The sequence below is a fragment of the Plasmodium cynomolgi genome, chromosome 10 (genome assembly GCF_000321355.1).
Source record: "Plasmodium cynomolgi strain B DNA, chromosome 10, whole genome shotgun sequence".
In the NCBI taxonomy this organism is placed as follows: Eukaryota; Apicomplexa; class Aconoidasida; order Haemosporida; family Plasmodiidae; genus Plasmodium; species Plasmodium cynomolgi.
The window spans coordinates 888,444-911,593 of NC_020403.1; the positions used below are offsets into that span (position 1 = coordinate 888,444).

The window sequence follows — 23,150 nt, forward strand, 5'->3', positions numbered from 1 at the left end:
CTGACGTGGGAGCTGCCTTTCCACCCTTGGCGTCCTCCGCCGGGGAATCCACTTCATTCGGGCTGCTGGCGACGTTTTTTCCTCCCTCCACCACGGTTGCTTTTTTACCTTTGCTGTTGGCACTACTTGTGGGTGCACCTCCGTCAGCGGCCTGACCCTGTACACCGGAGATCTTCAAACTGCCGTTGTTCTTGTTGGAGGGAGACTGCTCATACAACGAGGCGTAGTTATTCTTCAGCATCGTTCCTCCCCCTGTTGTTAATCCCTTCTTATCGTACGCACTGTTTCCTGCCCCCATTTGAATCTCACTCTGCGAGTCGTCATTAATGGGACCTGCCTTGACAAGATTAATCTTCACCTCCTTTGTGTTGGTCAGTGCATCTGCTTTGGCGAGGTGTTGTCCTTTTTTCGCACTACTAAGCACACCTTTCGTGGTGACGCTATGGGGCTGATTCAAACAACTACCCTTGTCCAGGAACGTATTCATCAGTAGCTGGTTAATTTCGACGTTCCTACTGTAAAGGTCCTTTATTAGATTTGGCTTCACATTCCTTGAGACGAACTTGTCATATATTTCCTTCATCCTTCCAATATCTTTAACGCTAATGTGGAGGTCCTTGCTACTACTGCTGAGGAGGGAAGCAGCTGCGGGAAGTGGATCCTTTGCCTTACATTCCCCGTTGCCTGCTCGATGTGGCAGCGAGCGCGTCTTTGTCGCCTGGTGGGGGAGCCGATTATGCAGACCTCTTATCAAATCGCTATTGTATTTAAATACTTGGGCGTAGAAGGAAGAGGTGGTGTCCTTCTCCTTTATGTAACTAATTTTCCTCATGGCAATGTTAAAATTCAACTTAAATTTGATGAAGTTGTGCATGTGGATGTACCTCCGCAGGGCCCTTTCATGCATGGGGTCGTTTTCGTTGATGACGGCTAGCTCGTTGTCTGTTAGGGTTAAGGGGTCTCTTTTTCCCTCCCCCAAATCGTTTTTCTTATCTACAGCGTCATGCTTCTTCCTGTCTGCGTGCTGCTTCTTCGCCTTGGTGTGAATAGCGTCGTCCTGGAAGACCTCCCCCGAGGTGGCGGTATTGGAAGTATGGGCCATACTGGCAATATTTGCATCCCAGGAAGTAATCGCCCCATTTACAAGATCGTCAAGGTTGAGACTGTCGAAGAAAGCTACATCCCTCTCGAAGTTCTCACTCCAGTCCTTTGCACAGCTCTCCTTCATAATTTGAAAATACTCGGTGTTCACCAGTTGGTAGTACTTCTTATTCAGTTCGAGAAAGTAATTGGGACTAAGTGGTCTAGGGGATTTCTCCTCAACCAGATGAGCTAAAATTTTCTTATTACTGATGAGAATAAGCACATAGATAATTTTGCTAATGTTTATGTTGATTAATACATCCTCTTCTGGCGCCTCATCTTGTGTATTTTTTATTTTATTTTTTTTTTTTCCTTTCTTCATCGTCATCCAGGTCATCTTCTTCCTCTTCATCATCGTCTTCCTCCTCGTCTTCATCTTCTCCCTCCACATCGTCGATCACTACGCCATTTCGTGTGTTTTTTTTCTTCTTTTTTTTCTTTGCACTTTGATTGTTGTTGGTTAGTGTTTCTGTGGCTGCCTCGCTCTTGGCATTCCCGTGTGGGCTTCGAACGGCGGTTGTTTTTTCCTGCTTCGATGCTTGTTGGTCCTGGTTTTGTGTCTTCTTCATTTCGATGATCGTCCCGTTGGTCGTCCTTCCTGCCGCTTCCACCGCTGCTGCGTTGCCGGACGAGCAGTCATCGACTCCCAAGAAAAGCGACTCCTCCACGTTGACCTTATTATAATACACGTAGTCATTCAAGTAGGTGATGTTGTTAAGCAGGAAGTCCAAATCAACGAGAGAGAAGTAATTCCCAGCAAAGAGGTACACAAATAGGAAGATATTGGTCCGAATGTTAATGTCCAAAATGTGTTGAGTTAAGATTAAAAGCTTGTCATGAAAAATGTATTCCCTTCTGAAAATCTCACAAATGTATTTAATATCAACTTGTTTTTTTTTTACAACTTTTTTATTTCTCGCTTTGTTTTTATCACTTGGACTATCTGGCAGAAGAATTTTTGAAATTAATTTTCTCTTCAACATGCTTAACAATTTTATAATATTTTCATTATCGTACAGATTGTACTTGTTGGTTTCTTCTCTCCTCTCCTTCTGTTCTTCTTGTATGTTCACATCTTTGTTAGTTCCCTTTCCAGGGTGCTCATTGTCGGTGTGTCTTCCCGTCGGGGTTGCTGCTACTGCTGTGTTGATTATTGCTCCCCCTTTGCTGCCCTTCATTCCACTAGACATGGTGCTTACGCTGGCGGCGCCACTTGAAATGAACCTCTTCTCACCTTCCTCTGATCCAAATTTATTGTTCAACTTGAGAACCAACTCATTCATCGCGCTGAGGAATTCCTCCCCTACGCCTAGGTAGCCTTCTACCGACAGATTTTCTACCCGTATTACATTTTTCTTCAGCTTCTTCTTCGTTATTTCCACCAACTCGTTGTAAAGGTACGCCGCGACGGTGTCTAGTTTGTCCATTTTTTCGATTTGCTCCGAGACGTTTTTGCAGAAGTAGTTGTTGATGGGGTCTTCCACGTTCTGATCCTCGACGATTTGGGGCTCTGCTTTTTCGGCTTCCCTCGCGGCGCCTTCAACCGTTTTGGCGCCCGCCTTCTTCGCTTCCACTTTTGGGTCCCCTTTCGCTTCCACCTTCTTGGCCTCCCCTTTTTTCGATTCCCCCTTCTTCGTTTCTCCCTCCTTGCTTCCCTTCGTTTTGTCTCCGCCTTTCCCCTTTTCCTCATCGTCCACCGGGCTACCGCCTCCTTTCTGCTTCTTCTCCTTGGCCTGCTGGCTCTTCTTTCCGCTGGCGCTTTTACTCTTTTCGCTCGGCTTTTCCATCTCCTCCTCCACTTGGCTCTCGACAGGGACACCTCCATCCTTCGCGCTGTCGCTAGCGCCCTTCTGCGTGACGCCGCCTTCCTTCTTGGCAGAACTTTCTGCTCCCTTCACGGCGCTGATTCCCTGGCCCGCTTTCTTCTTTGCACCCTTGCTCTCACCTGCTTTCACATCACCACTTTTGACTTCACCGCTTTTCTTCTTACCAATGGCTTCCACTTTTTTCTCTCCCTGTTCATCGGCCGGACTCGCCTTCAGCTGAGCGCCCCCTCTGTTATCCCTTTCCTTCTGCAGCTCTCCTTCCTGTGCGCCCTCCTTCGTGCTTCCCTGGCGCGCTTTCTCCTTTTTCTCCTCTTTCTCCTCCTTCTTGGGGGTTAAACTGTCCACCTGCGCCAGGCCATTTGCACCAGTATTGTCCTCCACGACCCGTTTGTCCTTACCCGCCGCGTTGTTACTACTCACACCTTTGTCCTTATCGAGGTGAGCACCTTTTTCAGCCTTGGTGGTCTTAGCACCGCGTTTATTATTACTAACGGGTTGAAGCGAAGCACCTTCCTCCTGGGCTTTACTCTGTTCTCCCTTCTTTGACAACGGCTCATCAGATTTTTTCAAGGCGTTCGTGTCAAGTTTGGATTTCTGTGCCGCTTTGTCCTGCTGACCCTGGGTAAGCACAACAGAAGTGTGTGTCTCCAAATTTTTTTCCGTCTGACCCTGACTCTCTAATATTTTACTTTGTTCCTTGCTTTCGCTCAGCGCGTTGGTAGTGCTTCGTCCACCCTCTTCCCCCTTCACTTTTTTACTGGCTTCCCTTTTCTTTGCCAGCTCATTCATCATTTTGTTGTAAACCCCCTCTGTATATTTTTCGAACTTCTTCTGCATTGTGTATACGTTCTTTACATGTTCTGTGCTCAACTTTTCAAACTCGAGTAGGAGGATTTCCTCGATGTCATTTTTTCCGTTGTTCTTTCTAAGGTTGAGTTCGATGGCGTTATCGCCTGGGGTGGTGGCACAGGCACAGCTACATGTGGGTCCGCATGTACCAACACAGGTGCCTGCGCACACACCGGTGCACAGCGCGTTGTACCCACCGCCACACGTACCACCGCCACACGCGCCATTGCCACAGGTACCACAGGCACCACTGCACATACCGCCGCATCCAACACCGGGGCATCCAAAACTGCAAGTTGTGACATCCCTTTTTCCTCTGTTTCCCTCAACAGGATTTACATAGGAGTGGTCTCCTCCTCCTGTTCCTACTCCTGTGCCACTCTTTTCCTGTGTTTTTTTTTCATTTCGCAAAAGGTCCTCATCCTCGTACAGGGCATTATTAAATATAATAGTGGTGTTTTCCATTTCGTCCAAAATACAGTTGTCGTCTCCGGAGAAGTTCGAAATGTTATCACTGGACACGGAGAGGACTGAGCTGTTGGTTGAGCGATAGGAATTTTCTAGCACGTTCATTTCGTCCATGAGTTCTTCATTTTGGTACAACGTCTGCATGAAGTCGTCATCCCATTGAAGCTCCTCCGACACGCTCGTCGTTGCAGCACCAGTGATTGATCCCGCCTTCCCTGTGTTGTCACCACTGCGCGCATGCGCGGTTTGACTCCGCTTCCTATTAATATCCTCCCCAATAAAATTTTCAGCGTTAATTTCGCAGTTGCTTCTAATCGCCTTGATCATCTTTTCTTGGTCCTTAATGTAATTCATTTTTTTTCTCAGCTCTTCCTTTTTAATCTTTTGACACAAACAAACATAGTTGCTTTTGCAATTGGAGCAGAAGTTCGTTTTGTTGAGCTTAGAATTTTCTATACACTTTATGTGAACATTATTCATGTTGTGATTTTTCTTCAATTGGATCACTATGGTGTTGTTGTATTTTTTGAGAAGCTTCTTAATGCTACAGGAGAACTTTCTAATTTTTTCTAGACAGTAGAGTTCGGATTCTTCATACACGTTGATTTCCTCCAGTTTTACTTCTAGATCCTCTTTGATTAGTTTTCGCTCCTTGATTTTTGGGACAAACCAGTTTAGGATGTAGTCCTGGAGGAGCAGCTTCGAGTAGCAGATGATCATGCCTGCGGTTAGGGGGGGGAAGGCGAAGAAATGAGGGGAAATACGAAGAAATGAGGGGGGAGGGTCAACGGGAAGAAATGGCCACGCAAAGGTGAGCAGAGAGGTGAACAGGACGGAGAACGAAAAGGCGAATGTAAGGGCAAACAGAACGGTGAACAGAGCGGAGAACGCAACGGCAAAACGCTGGGTGGTAAAGTGCGGGGCAGTGCGCACTGGCGCCGCGGCATCGCCTAGCCTAGCCTAGCCTACCTATGCAAACCAAGTCATACGTGGAGGTGAGAAACTTAAACGTGATAAGCGGATAGTCGTTGTCGTTGAAAAGGTTGATATTTCCGTTGTACTTGCTCAGAACGATGTGAGAAGAAATGGGGATGAGCAAAATATTCAAATCGAATTTGTACGTACCATCCTTCTTGTCCTCAACATAACTTTCTACATCAGAGTTCACATTCATAAAAATCAGCTTGTTCTTGTTCTTCTTGTCGTAATCGTTCTTAATGGCATACAAAAGGAAGAAGTACGAAGGATTCATTTTCACCTTGTAATAAAAATCCTCGTCCGTTTTATAATCCAGTCCATTAATAAACCTGTCCTCAGGGTTGTTACTGCTGTTGTTGTTACCGCTGTTGTTGTTACCACTGTTGTTGTTACCACTGTTGTTGTTGCTGTTATTGTTGCTGCTACTATTGTTGCTGCTTCTGCTGTTGCTACTTCTGCTGGTGTTGTTCTTTCCCTCATAGTGAAGCTCAATAATCTTGGAGAAAATATTGTACAGGTGAAAGACCTTTACGTTTAGCAACCTCCCCTTGTTATCCTTCAAAATTTTATTAATGAGTAGAGTTCGATCAGACACCAACTTATTTTCAATGTGCATTCCTCGTATGTTGTAAAAGTCAATGTTGAAGAGGAGAGAGATATAGAAAAATTTCTTTGGTGCACTAGAGGAGGAACAATTTGCATGCATCAAGTCAGACTTATTATTGATCTCACTTTTATGATTGTACATGAGTGATCTAAAATAAAAAAAGGAGGGCAAATTTTTTCCAAGGAACTCTTTTTTCGTGAATCTTATATTCATTATGTCTCTTTCTAACTCTGGTTCGTGAAGGAAATTTTCATTTTTTTCGTTTTTTTTTCTCTTGTTTGTACTTTTGTTCTTCATAACATTGGAGTTGTCCTTGGTGATATTGATCGCGTCGCTGTTTGTTTCGTTCGGCCTGTTGCCTGTAGTGACCAGCTCTCTACGCAGCACCTCTTCGATGCGTCTCTCCACGTCATCGTTCGCTTCGTTACGCTCCCTTGCATTCTGTTCATACAAGAAGTTTTCCCTCTCCTCGTAGTAATCCATGTTTTTGTCACGCACAAAATTCAGGTAAGCTTCTCCACCCTGGAAGTAGTAGTCGATGTTCTCCGTCTCGTTCACGTCGTACACGATGCCGTCGTACATGTAGAACACTTCGCTCACGCAGTTGTGTATGGCCACGTCGTAGTTGCCAAGCGCGCGCGGGGCTGTGGGGCGGTTAGTTGAGCGGTTAGTTAAGCAGCCAGCTGAGCGGCCTGCCAAAGGGCCAGCCAAAGGGTCGGTCACCCCGTCGGCCCGGTCCGCTACCCGGCCAGCGGCGCGGATTGCCGCCTCCTCCCCCGCGTCGTAGAAAAAGTTACGCATCTCCGGGCACCGCTTCCCCTGGAACCGCAGTTTGAACAGCGAAAGGAAAAGGTCGTTCTTCTTGTTCAGGAATAAAAACAAATTGTGAAAGTTGTAAAAACAGTTACTGTAAATATAAACCAAATTGTTAATGTTTCGAAAATTCTCGTTGTATGTGTATATGCTACTCAGGTATAGGGTCATCAGGTCCTGCTGTCTAGGGTTAATGTTAATAATGGGGTAGTTATACGCCAGGTAAAATAAACTATTGTTCACATCGGAGTTGGCATAGTTCACAAATTTGTTCTTTTTGTAATCCTTGATAATAAAATTCAACATATTGATGGTGTTGTTAAAGTAAATGGCTTTGTTTGTCACCTCCATATTTATTATAGACCCCAGACTCAGAAGTTCCTTCTCCTTTCTGTGAATGAAGGGGACTAAGTTTTGCTTGTTCAAATGGAAATTCTGGAAATGTTTCTTCCGCTTGGTCACTGTCACTTTGTTTGTCTGACACAGAGAGAGGGTTGGGTCCACCTCCTCCAACCCGTTCAGAGGCGTGAACCCTCGGGAGAACATGTAGGGCTCCTCCAGGTTGCGACTGAAGTTATTCAAAGAAATAATGGCGTTGAAAATGAAGAGAGACAACTCGGTACTGTAGTAGTAGCTGTAGAAGTGGTTCCTATCCTGTAGGAGAAATCGGAAAATGAGACAAAATAGGAACCTCTCCTCTGCTTTCAAAAAGGGGAACTTGTCAAACAGACGAGCAACCACAGCCTTCTTCTCCTCACTTAGTTTATTATCAATTTTGAAGAAATTATCCAAAGGAAATTCAAAGGTGTAATTAAAAAAGTGAAACAGAAAAGCGTTGAAAATATTGCAGTGGTTCTTCATATCATAGTAAGTTAAAAAAAAGTTGTATTGCTTATACAGGACATGCCAAAAAAAACTGTTGTACTGAATGAAACCAAACAACTCCTTCCTACACTCGAAGTTCTTGTCAATGATGTAGAGCGAGCCAATACATTTGTGCAAATGTTCCAAAAAATATTCTAAACTATTAATTTTAATCACCTCCTTACAGTTCTCATTAAAATTTTCCACCAAACCGATACCGTAACAAAATAAATTATTCAAAACATCAAAGAAGGGAGTAAACAGGTCCTGTGTAATATCAGAATTATCGTCCACAACGTTTTGTACAGTGAAGAGGAGATCCGTAAAATGAAAAAAGGATCTGTACCTCTGATATATATAGGTCTCATCTATGTATTCAAAATTGGAAAGGATATAATCGAGAGAATAAAAATCTTTTTCTATATTTTCATAATCTATCGTCTTAAAATTTTGCAGTAAAATTTCATACACATTTTTGTTGTTAATAAAATTGTTTCCATTTAGGAAGCTCACATTGACTCCCTTAATTTTTGAGAGGAACAAGAAGATCAGGTCGATTCCGTTGTAGCACTTGCGTATGTCATATCCGTTTTTCACTAGCACACTTTTAATCTCGTTAATATTATTTATGTTGTATTTCTTCATGGTTTCACTCACCTTGTGGATTGCGCTCGTCAGCGCATTTTCTGGAATAGTGTCATTGTCCTTCCCGTTGCTATTTTTGTCGGAGTAGTTATTATCCAGCTTGTCCTTCAACAGCTTAAGGTTTACGTAGAAATTGGAGATGAAATTTTCGTCCACGTTGCTGCTTCCTGTGAGGACCTGCTCCAGGTTACTCTCCAGCGCGTTGGGTAAGGTAAGTTCTTTGCTTCCTTTCGACTTGCTTCCCTTTGCCTTCGTGCCCTTAACTGCCTTCGCCTTGTCCCCCTTATCTTCCTCTGCTTTGCTTCTTCTCCCTTTCGCCTGATCGTCAATCTCTGCCCGCGTTTCCCCTTCTCGCACGGTAGGCAGTTCGCCGCATTGTTCATCTTTCCTCTCCTCTGGCTTCTTTTCCTTCTTCTCCCTCTCCCTCTCTCTATCTCTCTCTCTCTCCATCTCCATCTCCATCCCCCTCTCCATCCCTATCTCATCCTCCCTGAGGGCTGCCCCTCTGCTGCAGGCGCCGACAGGCCCCACCTCATTCGTCACGATGATGCTCCTGCCGTGCTCCCTCGTCCCGCTCTTCACTTTAATTCCCCTAAGGTTGAACTGCCTCAGCAATTTCTTCAGCTCCCTGTTGTCCAGTTTTCCCTGAAGCACTTTCAAAAGGGTGAGCGTGCCATTGGGGAACTGCGTGTATGCGCTGAGTTCGTCCTCCCTTAGGATGTTCAAGTCGATGGTGTAGAAATCGCTCGCCACTTTCTCGCTTTTGTGTGCCTTGTTCTTTTCAACCTGCGCTTCGCTGTTCTTTTTGGCGTGGCTCTTCTGATTCCTGTTCGCGTAGTTGTCGCTGCTCAAGTGTTCGTCGCTGCTTGTCCGGGTGTTGCCGCTAACCTGGTTTGTGCAGCTAACCTGGTTGGTGCAGCTAACCTGGTTGGTACCGCAAACCTGGTTGGTACCGCAAACCTGGTTAGTACCGCTAACTTGGTTGGCGCTACCCTCGTTGACGTGGGCCCTGTGGTCCGCGCCGAGACCCGACTGTGCCGAGATGTTCCTCTTAATCGCACTGATGTCGATGAACTGGAAGTTGGAGAGAAGCAAGTTGTTGTGCACAAGCTTCTCCTCACTGCTGTCCTCATTGGTAGACACCACTTCCATATTCTCCTCATTGTTGGAAAGATATTTGTTTATCATGTTATTTGTTTTCTCCTCCTTGAGGTACTTAATAAAGTTCCAGCTTTTTTCATCCTTAGAATTTTTGTACTTTTTCCTCTTGTGTTTTTTTGCCAAGTTATCGTAGAATTGCTCTAATTCGTTAGGGATAGAAAGAATGTCACAGAGGTAATACTTCCAGGTGGTTTGAAGGAGGTAGATGATGCAGGCTTCGATAGAGTCGATATTTATGTAGCTGAATATACTGGAGCATTTGCAGTTGGGATGGAAATTGTTGCTGTTTCGGTGCCCACCCTGATGGCTGCAGTGGTAACCACAGTGGTAACCGCAGTCGTTGTTTCCAGCCCCGCCGCAGTTGTTTTTCTGTCTATTATATAACTTGATAATTTCGAGGTAGTTGTTGTCAAAGATGAAGTTGATCTGTTTATCGAGCACCTCGAAGGATAAATTTTTTTGTAATCTTTTTAGAAAGCGCAAATAGTAACGTCTTACACAGTAGCATAGAATGCACGTTTTTTTTTTCCTCTGTAATAAGTGCAGCAAGAATGATTCCAAATATTTTTCGTCCTTTGGATGATCCATATTTAGGAACTCGTTTATGTCCTGGTTGTCACTTCCTCCGTTTGTCAGGGTGATCATTTTTCGTTCCTTGATCCAAGTTTCGCTCTTCGTGTAGCTCATTTTCTCGTTAAAGTCCCTGTTTTTGTTTTTCAGAAAGATGACATCTTCATGCAGCGTGGAGGTGAGGTAGCGGAAGACGCAGTCCGCCTTGTGGTTGGTGGGCTCGAAGAAGGCATCATTCTTGTGCTCCTCCGCCATGCACCTGCAGAAGGCCATCAGCCTGTTCACCTTGTTGGCAGGGTTGTCAGGGTGAGTAGAGTTGGCCGCGCAAGCGGGGTTGACTCGGCACGCCGCATTCGCCGCGTTTACCCCGTTCATCACATTCACCCCGTTCACCATTCTGACCGCTCCCACCCTACAGTCCTCGTCACTGCTGGGCAGAGCGCCCAACGTGCTGCCGCGCACGGCGCCCTCGAAGAGGCGTTGGTACACGTCGAGGAAGTAAAAGTCCTCGTCCTTGGCAGTGTTGATCTTCCTCCGCAAACTCGTAACAATCTCACGCTTCTTCACAGCGTAACGTACGCACAGCTTCTTTATATACCTATTGCTGCAATTCTTGGAGTACTTATTATAAAAAAAGTAAAGATAATTGAAAAAAAACACGTCGTGCATTTTACAAGTGTGCAAATCGAAGTTCTCATTAAAAAGAGCCTTCTTCAACTGAATATACTTAATGATTCTACAGATGATATTTAAATACATGAAAATTTTTTTCAACATCATTTTTAGCTTTTTAAATCAACTCTCATAAAATTCATACACAGCAATTCCCCCTTGTAAGTGCTCAAAATTTTCATCCTCATCATCCGTGTTGAAGCTTAAGTTGTTGAAAAAAATATCAGACAAAGCTATGCAAAAATTCTTGTATACATTTTTTCTTTTCTTTTTAAGTTCCACATGGTTCGTTAGATTGATATATAAATACTCATGAAAAAACGACTTAAAAATATTCAGACACGTTTTCAAATAGTAGCTATGTAATTCTAATTTCTCTTCATTGTCTAGGTAGCTTCTTTTAACATTATTGATGTTAATTTTTTCTTTGTAAAAGTTGAAAAATATGTTGTTCAATTCGATGTTGAAAGGACTGTTTATCCTAAACTTCATATTCCTACTGTTAACAAAATCGTTGTTATTCAAATTCATGTTTTTAAAAAGATTTTGTAATTGCATGAAGCATTTGATGTAGCTGATGTTGTTTGCGTTTATCATTCCGTTGTTTATGTGATAATTTACAAAGTGGCTGTTTCGGTAGTCCTTCTTGATGTGACACTTCCCCTTGGATTTTTGGATATCGTTCAGTACGTTAATTTTCGTGCTTCTCGTCATGCACTTGGCACTGTTTTCTCTTTCGACTCCGCTAACAGGGTCTCCCTCGGCGGTTGGTCCCTGTGCGGTTGGTCCCTGTGCGGTTGTTCCCTGTGCGGTTGGTCCCTGAGCGGTTGGTCCCTGTGCGGTTGGCTCCTGAGCGGTTGGCTCCTGAGCGGTTGGCTCCTGAGCGATTGGCCCCTGCGCGGTTGGCCCCTGAGCGGTTAGCTGCTGCGCGGTTGGCTCCTGAGCAGTTGGCTGCTGCGCGGTTGGCTCCTGTCCATTCTGTATCTGCGTGCTCTGCGCCTGTGCGTTCGGCTCGCCCCTCTCACTCCAGCAGCTGCCATTCGGGTCGTTCCTCGCATCGCTAACGCTTCTCTGCTCCTGCGCCAACTCGTTGCTCGCCCAGTACACGCCCTCCGAAGTAAAAAACCCATTCGAAATGACGAACCCTCTAGACAAGTTATGCGCAAAGTTCATCTCACACACGTTATTGCTAAACAAATTTAAATTATGATTGTCGTCGAACTTCTCATAGCTCTTCATTATACCCTTGATGTCGAAGAAGTGCTTCTTGTGTTTCAACCTGCTGCTGTTCTTGTTAAGGACGATGCACATTTTTGCCTTCCCATTTATTGTGTAGTTATACGCCGCATGCTCGTTGTCCTCAATTTTGATTACGTCCTCGAACAGTTCGTCCTTCACATTTATCATCATCCTATGGTGAACCTTTAGTGAGTTCAGTATGAGATCTCTCTCGTTTGTTATAAACGAGTGTCCCTCTGTACTGTTGCTCAATCTGGGGTCATCTGCCTGATCCATAAGCATTTTCATCATTTCGGAGTTCCTGTTATTGGTCTGGGTCCCATTCTCTGCGTTTTTAAAGTATCCATCTTGTGCATCTATTTGTATTTTTAATTCCGTTGTGCTTGCGTGCATTCTATCCATGTGGTTCATCCCGGGGAGTGCCACTTCACTTGGGGGTTGCGTGTTTTCCGGGGGGGTCGGACCTTCCCCCTCTGCACTGCGTCCTTCTGTCAAATCACGCTCGTCATGGGTGGGGGAATTTCCCTTCTCCGCCTCCTTGTCCACTCGATCAGCAGGGTGGTCGGCATGTTGGTCAGCAGGTTGATCAGCAGATTGATTTTCTGATTGGCTAGCTGGTTGGTTTTCGCCGCTATTTTCGCCGCGATTTTCGCCGTGGTTTTCGACCTGCCCCTCCGCCCCCAGGGGCGAAGCAGCCCCCTTGCGCAACTCATAAATCAGCTGGTCATCCATTTTCTCGTCACCCCCGACACTGCGCTGAGCGTACAAGTCCTCCTTGGCACTCTTGTTAAACTCGAAGATGTCCTTCTCCTCGATATCGAACTCGCGCAAGGTGTGGATATACAGCGGAAAGTTAATATTCTTGATGTTGAGCTGCTTGAGACAAAGCTGGTTGTTCAAATCGTAATAATTATCGCTAACATAGATGCAACAAGAACAATAGAAATCCTTGTGACACTTCCACTCGTTAAATTCATACGTCTGTCTCAATTTCGTTATCCTATTTTTGTAAATTTTAAACCACGGTCCTTTAATGTACGGTCTCAGGATGAGGTAGGAGTAGGATGTGTTGTTCATGTCGTTCCCTGCGTTGAATTCAATGTCGCTCAGTTTATTGTAACTGGGGATCCCACACATGTTGTTACTAACATCTTTGTTTTCTGAAATGATGAGGGCATAAAGATGGTACGTAATTATATACTCATTATACTCATCATTTTTTCTCTTCGCATGTACATTTTTTTTTATTCCAAAAAAGGAGTTGCTTTTGTCCTCCTTATTATAATGGTTATTTCCACTTCCACTTCCACTTCCACTTGCGCTTCCACTAGCACTTCCGCTGGCACTTCCACTGACACTACCGCCTCCATTACCACTGCCACTTCCGCTACTACCGTTGTGGTGGGGGCCTGTCATTTCTCCTTTGCCATTGTGCTGACCCCTCCTCTCCGTCTCCTCCTCAATATCTTCATATATGTCCAAGTACAACGGAATGTCGATGAGTTCCCCTCTCCTTAAATTTTTGAAGCAATTCATGTAGAAGAAAAGGACGTATGGAATCTCCGTGAAGGATGATTTTTCAATCGTCTTGTAAATGTCCTTCTCACAAATGATATAATTTTTGTAGAAGTTAATTTTTTTTTTATTTATCATGTTGTAAATTAACGAGTTTATGCTTTTATTTTTGCACGCTTTGTTGTCGTAATTATCCGAGTCTTTATTCTTCCCGTGATTGAAAAAGTCTTCGTCCTTGTTCTCATCGAAATTGTCGCTACCGTTGTTGCTTTGGTCATACGAATCGTTATCATCTTTATAATTCGTTTCGTTTTTTTTTTCCTGCGTCGTAATTTTTCTGAGTCGTTTTTCTATCCTTACTGTTGTTGGTTCCCGTTTCAGTGCCTGTTTGCCTTTTTTCGCCCATCGAGGGGTTATTAATCCGTTCCTCCTTCTGGTGCTTCGTCTGTTTGGGTTGATTCATCTGTTTGGGTTGGTTCACCTGTTTGGGTTGGTTCATCCGTTTGGGCTGGTTGGTTTGTTTCACTTCTTGTTTGCCTTCCTGCTCGCCCTCCTCCACCTCGTTCCCCTGCTTCGATGGGTACCTCTGAAACTTGGGGTATACTTCATTCTCGCTCTGTACATTGGATCTCTCACTGTAGTCGCTCGCCTCCAGCTTGTTATCGCTGCTTTCGTTTTCGCTCTCCGTTTTGCTCTTCAAGTTGAACAGCTCGTAGCACATTTTTTCGAATATCCTAAGGTCCTTCAAATCTTCCACCAAATCGTTTTCTCTCTTTTCCAGTTTTCGCCTTCTACTGCTGTTGGTGCGGTTACCATCTGTGTTTGCGTTGCCATCTGCGTTGACTTTACCATCTCCGTTGGCGTTACCATCAGCATTGGCGCTAACTTTGTCCTGGTCAGTGACCTCCACATCTCCGTCACGACTCTCTGCGAGGAGCCTCCTGAGCTTCTTAATCTTCCTATTCAACTTCACCTTGTCCTTTACTACATCGCATACGATACGTTTGAACAGCTGCTCGTGGATCCGTGTGATGGGTTCATTACATCTGTACTGATTAAAAAGGATCTTGTTAAGACTAAAGAGTAAAATCTTTATGCTCGGTATGAGGGGCTTAAATAAATGCAAATAATTATCATTCTTGTTGTACACATTAAGTACGGTGTTTTTCATTCGTCTCTTGTTGCCAGTTCCTCTCCCTCTGTTAGAGTGGTCCGTCCCTGAGAGAGTCAAATTGCATTCATCCTCCGAATACTGCGTGTTGTAAAAGAGGCTATTCTTGTAATAGTACAGGCAATTCTTTTTGTGTAGAGCTAAGTTGGAAAAATATTTGGCATCCTTCTCTTGAGACTCGTCATTGCTGCTACTTCTACAGTTGTTATAATTGTGCATGTGTGGGTTTTCATTTTTTTCTTTGCATATCATTTGATTTTCTCCACTATCCTCCTGGTTGTCGCTTCCCCCCTCTTGGCTGCTCCTGCCTCTCTGGTGGGGGAACTCCGCGTCTATTCCTGCGTTCATTCCTACGTTCATTTCTGCGTTCATTCCTGCGGCCATTCCTGCGTTCATTCCTGCGGCCATTCCTGCGTCCAATCCAGCGTCCATTCCTGCGTCCATTCCTGCGTTCATTCCTGCATCCATTCCTGCATCCATTCCTGCGTCCATTCTTGCACCCATTCCCGCTTTACTGTCACTGCCACTACCACTTCGACTGCCTTTCCCATTCATGTGCAAATCCTTTGCCTCCATTGAGCTGGACAGTGAAAACGAATTGGAACTCTTCTCCGAGTTGTCGGCCCCAGAATTTTCTTTACTCAAAAATTTCTTCTTGCCTTCGGAGAAGTCTTCATTCTTCTCATCCTCGCAGCTACGATGCTTTCGCTTCCTACTGTTTGGAGTGGTCATCATGGTCATCGTGGTGGTCGTCGTACCGGACGAATGGGCAGCGCTACCAAAACTACCCACACTGGTCTCACACAGATCACCAGCAGCACCCGTAAAGTCCAGATTCCCCTTTTCTTTATAGAAAAGCCTATCAAAATTGTTAAAATGATCCTTCTGGAAATCCTCCTTCCCCTTTTTGGCACACAGAATTAGCGAGTACAGTTGCATGCAAATGAAAATTCTTTGCAAAGCAATGATTACATTTTTGTTGTTTTTTCGAAAGTACTCAAACATGTTAAAGGACTTCATATCGTTTGTGTATCGGTAGGACAGATTTTTTAGTTCGTTCGGATCGTCAATAAAATCGTTTTCTAAAAAGTCGATATAATCTCTCACGCGATAGTGTTCCCGTTTATTGGTGTCGTCATCCAATGGGTCACTCCTTTCTTTCGTGTGCCTTTCCTTGGGGGGGGTTGCCTGGCTGTCCTCATTCAGACACTCCTTCGGGTCAATGTGAAAGGTGTTAATGAATTCCTCAACGGCTCCATTCAGTCTTGGGTTTGCATCCTCGCCAGTGGGGGCACCGGAACCCGCACCGTTGGCAGCCCCGATAATGACTACGTCGCCTTCCCCTTCTCTGACACTTCCGTTTTCCCCGACGCTCTCCCCCGGCAGGCGCACCTCCTTCTCAAGGGCACAATGTGAAAGGTTGCCTATGTTCAGATTGACTTCATCGATATTTCTGTTAATACTCTGTATGTTCATTTTCACTTTGTTCACATTGCAAAGATAATTTATGTTATATTTGTCCATTCCTTGGCTGTACAAACAATCGTTCGCGTAGCTAATTTTCCCGTTGATGTAGCTGATGTAGACGTTGGTGTTAACAACTTGCTGTGCTTTGTTATTATCCTGTTCCTTGGGCACGTGTAACGAGTGTATGTAGTTAATGGTTTCCATGTCGGTCAGCTCATTATCACGTGGATGTCCCTCCCCTTCTGCATCCTCATATGGAGTGGTTCTCTCACGACTGGTTACGTTATTAAGGTAATAAATTTTTTCATCTATAAGTGTAAGGAAATTTTGTACCTTGTCGTTGATGATCTCCAGGTTGCTCAAAATTGTGTGCGTCAAATCTGATTCACTCAAATTATAACGTTTTTTTTCTCTATTAAATTCTTTTATCTTCTGAATGATCTCCCTCTTGGTGTCATCCTTATCAATTCCATACTTTTTCATTACATAATTTAATTTAAATTTTTTTTCCTTCCTTCGATTTTTTAGATACTTGGAGAAAATGCGATTGTACAGACTTGCCTTGTACTTGAGGACCATAATTTTGAAGAGCTCTATGTTGTATAGGCAGTTCACGAGGATAGAGAGATTGTCATTATCGTTGTAGGATTCCACCACGGGGACGATGTAGTTGGTTAGGGATAGTATATACTTCCTGTTGTCTATGGAGAGGTCCTCTTTGCTGGCCGTGTCATTCTTCTCTGCCTCCTCTATGGTTATGTTTTTCAGCTCATTAAGGTTGTTCTTCGCCACGAGGCCTTCGTACACTTGCATATTGCTGTACACTGACTTTATGAGGCTCAGTGTGCTTTTATTTTCTTCTTTCAGCCTGTCCGCTTCGATTTCTCGCGATTCCCGTGCGCCCTCATGGCCATCTCCATTGCCAACGTCATCGCCATCGCCAACGTCATCGTCATCGCCGTGGCCACCGCCACTTATGTGCCTCTCTCCCTCATCGTTGCGAATAATCCTCTTTACGCTCTCATGAAAGGATCTTTTCCACTTCTCCGAATTCTCCGAGCTGCTCAGGTAATTTTTTACAAACTGTGGGGTCCAGAAAAGGGAGAAGTTGTAGATGTCAATGGCATATCTGTTGAGCATGTAGTTCTTGGCATACCCGAGCATTTCCTTCCCGCGGCTGTTGGTTGCCCCGGCCCAGTTGACGATCTCCTTGCCGTTGCCTCCGCTACTGCCATTCCCACCGCTACCGCTGCTACCACCGCTTCCACCACAGCTGCTTCCGCTGCCGTGGCGCGCGCCCTTCTCACCCACGTACTGGCACTTCTTGAAGTAGGCCTTCTGAAACAGAAACTGAAACAGCAAGTCGTTATGCTCGAAGCTTTCGTAAATTTTCTCCGGAATGTAACTCCAAATATACTTGGGGGTATGCTGAATGCACTTGGACCAAAGCTCCTTGAAAGACCTCTCCGCCTTGCCCTTTATTAAGAGCCCACCTGTGTCATCCAAGAATCCTGTGGACTTATTTATTTTTGAATGGTTTATCATTTTCTGCCATCCCCTCGATAGGGAGTTGTTGGTAAAGGACCAGTAGGCCCATGACGAAATGGAGTTTTTTTTGGATTTAAAATTATGCACCGTTAGTTGGAACCGCACATTCGGAAACACCCACTCGGATGGATAGAAATCCTGCTTTATCACTTCTAAGTAAACCGACAGATAATTATCATCGTTTGAGTTTCCCCTAGGGTGCACTAACAGTTTGAAGTAGAAATCGTCGGAGTTTCCCGTGGTAACGGATTTTATTTCGTTTACACTTTTGATGCTTCTCCAAAAGTTGGGGATGTACAGCTCGATCAGCTCGTTGTTCTTCTTGTGGTTAATGGTCGCTCGTCTGCTACCGCTGCTCTGCGCCCCCTCGTTCGCATTCACTCCATCGCGCTGATCGCGCTGGTCGCGGTTGCCACGATTGTCCCGATTGGCACCGTCGCTGTCGCTGCTACTACTGCTGCTTCGATCCGTGTGGAAGAACTTCCTCCGCGCGAGCACTTGGGGACCATTGTTCCCCCCCTCCGACACGTTCGCCAGGCACTTGTTGCCACTACGGAAATCAGAGATGCTCTTCTTCATCATGAACAACTTGTAATAATCGATACTCTCTATGTTGATGAAATCATTAGTTCTCAGCTCAGAAAACAAGTTGGTACACTTCTTGTTCAGTGGGACAATCAGGGGTGGAATTACTTTCTGAGTGACTATACTGGGCAGGTGGAAATAACATTTCAATTTATTTTCCCTCACCCACTGGTTTAGTTTCTGCTGATTGTAGTGGCTACGGTTGGCCTTCTTAATGTCGCTAATAAAGTCGTCTAAAATATCTTCATTCGTCACATCTGAGTACTCGTCACTTTTGGAGTCGCGGTTCGATGTCACTCTGTTTTTCTTCTTTCTCTTGCTGCGCCTGCTCATCAGTTTTTCTCTACGCTCAGGGCATTCCTCTATGTGGTCCCTTTCGTCGTCACGTTTGCGCTCTTTTTTTCGGCGATTCTTGTCACGACCTTCATCGTTGTGTGATGGTTTCTTTGATTGCTCGCCGTTTATTCTTTCTTCTTCCTCCTCCTCTTCCTCTTCCTCCTCTTCTTCCTCTTCATCTTCCTCATACTCTTCATCATCGTCCTTCTTCTTCTTCTCGTCGTCGTCTTCTCCCTCATCGTGGTAATCACTTTCATCATCCGTGCGATTACCTCCACCATTTCCCCTCGCTGGTACGTATCCCCTTCTATCAGTATGGTGGCCATTCCCTTCTCGGCTATTATCATTTCTGTCATTTTTGTTAAATCGTCTTCCTTCTCCTTCTCCTTGACTACTCTGATTGTCATTCTTTCCATTCCCATTTCGTCCTCCGTTGGTTGTCTGTCGGGGTTGGGCAGCCTTTCCTGCAAGGGAGTCATCGTAGGGCGTCCTGCTCACATCGCTGATGCGAATTTGTTCTTCCTCTTTTAGTGATACTCCTGGGGCGTCGAGCTTCCTTTTGTTTCTGCGGTTACCCATTGGGCCATCATCTTTTACTCCGTTTTCGTTCATTCCTTCGCCCATGACTCTCCGCGTGGGAAGCAGCACAGTGTTTTGGCTTCCTCTCTTTATACCGCTCGAGCTGCCCTTCCCGGTTCGCACCACGCTTCGAACTACGCGAACTGCACGAATTGCAATGCACCTTCCAGGGGTTCCCTTGCACTTTCCCTGACACACAATCTTGGCTTCATTCCCGATCGTCCCCGTACGGAAGCAATAGTAATGGCAAGCACGAACGCTTCGCAAAGGCTCACGGAGGTGCTCCAATTTGAACATACGCTTGACCACTTTGTCCCATTTTGTGGCACGCAACCCGTTTGTTTCCTTCTCCCGTTTGCGGATAAAGTGGGGCTTCTTCCTTCCCTCCCCCGATTTCTTCTCTGTCTTGGTTTCCTTCACGAAGCAGCAAAATCTTTGCACTTCCGTTTTGGCGCCACTATCCGCAGAAATGGCCTTGTCATCATTTGAGGTGTTTTGGCTTATCCCTTCTCTACTTTTATGCAGGCTGATAAATTTCTCAAAATTGTTTTTGAAGATTTTTCTGAACAGATCTTCCTCCGGCAGGTCAAGCTGGGCGTCACAACTGCCGCCATTTCTGACGTCACTTCTGTCATCACTTATGTCACCACCTCTGTCATCACCTCTGTCATCACTTATGTCACCACCTCTGTCATCACCTCTGTCATCACCTCTGTCATCACCTCTGTCATCACCTCTGTCATCACCTCTGTCATCACCTCTGTCATCACCTCTGTCATCACCTCTGTCACCAACTCTGTCATCACCTATGTCACAAACTCTGTCGTTTCGCCAAGGGGCTTTAAAAACGCTGCGGAAAACCGTGCACATGTTTTTCTCCGACTTCCACAAATTGCATTTCCTAATTTCGCGAAACATGTGCACAATGTTCTCATCAGTCAATTCAAAATTTTTTTCCACTTGATCCACTTCGCTGAGAAAGTTAGAAATGCACGAATTAATTTTTTTTAACTCACTATTCCCAACATTTGGAGGCTCCCACAGGTTCTTCTTCTTTTCTGTCCTCCCGTCCATTTGTTTGATCATGCATTCGAAGCAAAGGAAGACACAGCCTGATAACTGCATCTCCACTTTGCACTTTGCACAAACATTAGTGAGATTCTTTTGCAAATAAAAACCGAAGGCCTTTTTCTGCGTGTTAATAAAATTTTCAATTATTTTATCTTCCATTCCAACTGCCTTGGGGTTCTTTTTTTTGGAGCAGTGCAATATTAATTTTAGTAAGTTCCCATCACTTAACACGTTTTGTTGATTCTTCCTGTGTGCCTCTTCAACGTTGCTTCTGATTGAATTTGAAATGCTGCTATTACTCACTGCTGTCTTTTCACTATTCTGTTTTTCTTCATGTGCATGTTCTGTTTCCCTTTTGGGGATTCTTTCCAAGGAACCTGCTTCATTTTCCCCTTTGGGTGCATCTTTTGGAGAACATTTCTTTATCGCCTCCTGTTCTGCTACTCGAACGGAGTGAACTGAATGAAGCGGTTCGCTTGAATGACCCGATTCTCTAACTTGGCTCAGACTCCTTCTGGATGGACGCGCACTTCTGCTGTATTCACCGTGGGGAGTTGCCATTCCTGATTGGCCACCATTTTTTATAATGACAAAATTGGCATCATAACTAGGGGCACCATTCTGTGTTAGTTTTTCTCTGTCATTTGGGTTTCCTTCAAGAATGGGAAATGTTACGCTTTGCGCAAAATTCACCTGACCTTTTTTTTTCTTTATCTCTTGGGGATTGTTACAACTGGGTACCTTCTTCTGACATGTAGTGGTATGTTCTGTTTGTTGCTTCGAAGTGGTACTGTCTCCTGGTGCTTCATCTAACGGGTCGCTGCTCTCTTTCGTTTTGTTTCTCCTTCCTGATGGGTTGCATGTGGTAACTATTCCTGCCTTATGCATCATCTCCATTTTGGCATCTTTGCAGAAATGCACTTTAACCCTTTCTTTACTACTGCTACGGTTGTCACTGGCACATGCGTTTTCGCGTTCATGTGGGTTGGCATAAGGTGGAGGAGAGGACGAACTGGTAGAACTTTCGTCTCTCTTACCACTTTGCCCACTGTGTTGATAAGTCTCTCCTTCAATGTCTTTACCTTTGCTCAGACGTTTGGCACGAGCTGAACTCGAAACGTCCTTCGCACTAGCATTATGGTCGATGACCGCTGCGGTAGCAGCAGTGGGGATGGCCTTTTCACTATAAGGAAACCTATTTGCGATCGAATTGGGCCCCGCTTGGTCAACCAATTCTCCTTCAATGCAACTGAAGTCGTTATGAACAAAGTCAGCTCCGTCCTCCTTGTCACCATCACATATGAATTCTGCACCGACATTTACAGACTCATCAAAGGTGTAGTTACTCTCCAGTCCATCCTCCCGATTGGCACTCAGCGAAGAAATCACCTCTCCGTAATAGTCGCAGTCACCACTACTGCAATTATCATCATCGATATTTTTGTAGTCATTACAATTTTCATTGTCCGAGCTCTGGCAGGTGTTGTATGCGTGGGCACTTAATACATTCATGTAATAATTTTCGTCATTCCTTGTTTTTATGTTGGTGCTACCCGTGAGGAGGGCGTACTTAACGTTTGTTTTACTATGATTGGTCACACTGGCGGGGGGGCCTTCAACATCGTCATCACCAGGGGAGTGTACCTCTTCGTTGCTTACTTGGGCTGGGTTGTTGTTCCTCGCGGTTCGGTCCTGGCCTTTTCCTTGCTGGCCTTTTCCTTGCTGGCCTTTTCCTTGCTGGCCTTTTCCTTGTTGGCCTTTCCCCTGGTGCCCTTTGCCTTGCCGCCTGTGCCTGTTCTCGCGCAGATCTTCGTGGAGATCGTCATGAAAGTCGTCGCGCAGATCCTCGTGAAAGTCTCCGCAAAGGTCGTCGTAAATGTCGTAGTGATCACCATCGTGCTCGACACACTGCCCATCAAGGCGCTCATCGCAATGCTCCCCGCAACGACCATCGCTGCGCCCATCATAATCATCACTCTTCGAGGACGCGCGATAGAAGGCATACCCTCCTCCAGGCAGTGAATGCCTATCCACAAACTTCCAGCTGTCCTGGATGGTGCCCGCCTGTAGGAGCTCGCTGCCATCACTTATGCTGTAATGTGAGGGTGTCCCTCTCTTCTTGTTCATGTGATTGGTAATCATATGCTCATCATCGTATTTTATTTTACTATTTGCATTCTTGGTCTTTGTTTCACTGTGTGCTTTTGTGAAGCCATTTGGCTTCTTCTTTACGTTCCCCACACTGGTGTTGCCAGTGGCCTGCACGACTGAACTGTCCTTTCCCTTGTGATAAGCATCTCGCTTCCAAGGGGCAACAAGAGAGCTGTCGTTGCTGCTGTATTTTCCTATCTCGTAGGAATTATGCATACACTTCGACTTGGCGTTTTGATACTCACTCGATTCGTCGTGAACACGTGCATACTGTAAGTCTAAATAATCCTCCTCACTTGGGGAAGAGTAACTAACATAACACGACGTGTTCTTGTCATCCTCTGAGTAATTCTTCTCTGTGATATTTTCTTTGCTTATGCCATTCGGCTGCTTGATGTTAAATGCGTCTTCCTCTAGGATGTTGCACTCCATTTTGTTTTTTCCTTTTTTTTTTTGGGGGGGGGATGCATGTAAACGGTACAGGGGTATACAGGAAGGTACAAGAGTGTACAGGAAGGTGCACGAGAGTACAGGAAAGTACAAGAGGGGCACAAGTAGGCGCGTAAAATGGGCCTAAAATGTCCGCATAAAAGGGCCTAAAATGTCCGCATAAATGTGCCCAAAATGACCGCTCAAATATGCGTATACATATATGCGCGCTAATGGGCACGTACTCTTGATATGTATGTTTTCATTTATATAATCACCCGTGCGTACTTTTTTTCTTTTCTTTTTTTTTTTCCTTATCTTCCGTTCATCTAAAGCATCACACGCTATTTGAAAAATGCAAATAAATATGCGCACATACGTACGTATACCTTTATGTCAAAAAAAAAAAAAAAATGGTACTTTTTTCGAGTGCAAAAAGGGCAGATATACACATAAATACATG

General features: G+C 45.0%; 1 protein-coding gene across 1 annotated transcript; it reads right to left on the reverse strand.

Annotated features, from left to right (window-relative positions):
• Nucleotides 1-1,439: 1,439 nt before the first annotated feature.
• On the reverse strand, nucleotides 1,440-10,704 carry PCYB_103020 (hypothetical protein; the record flags this gene model as incomplete). Its single annotated transcript, XM_004222851.1, has 3 exons — nucleotides 1,440-3,922; nucleotides 4,079-5,008; nucleotides 5,256-10,704. 3 exons carry the CDS (start codon nucleotides 10,702-10,704, stop codon nucleotides 1,440-1,442), a joined length of 8,862 nt encoding a protein of 2,953 aa, XP_004222899.1.
• Between the last annotated feature and the right edge of the window lie 12,446 nt (nucleotides 10,705-23,150).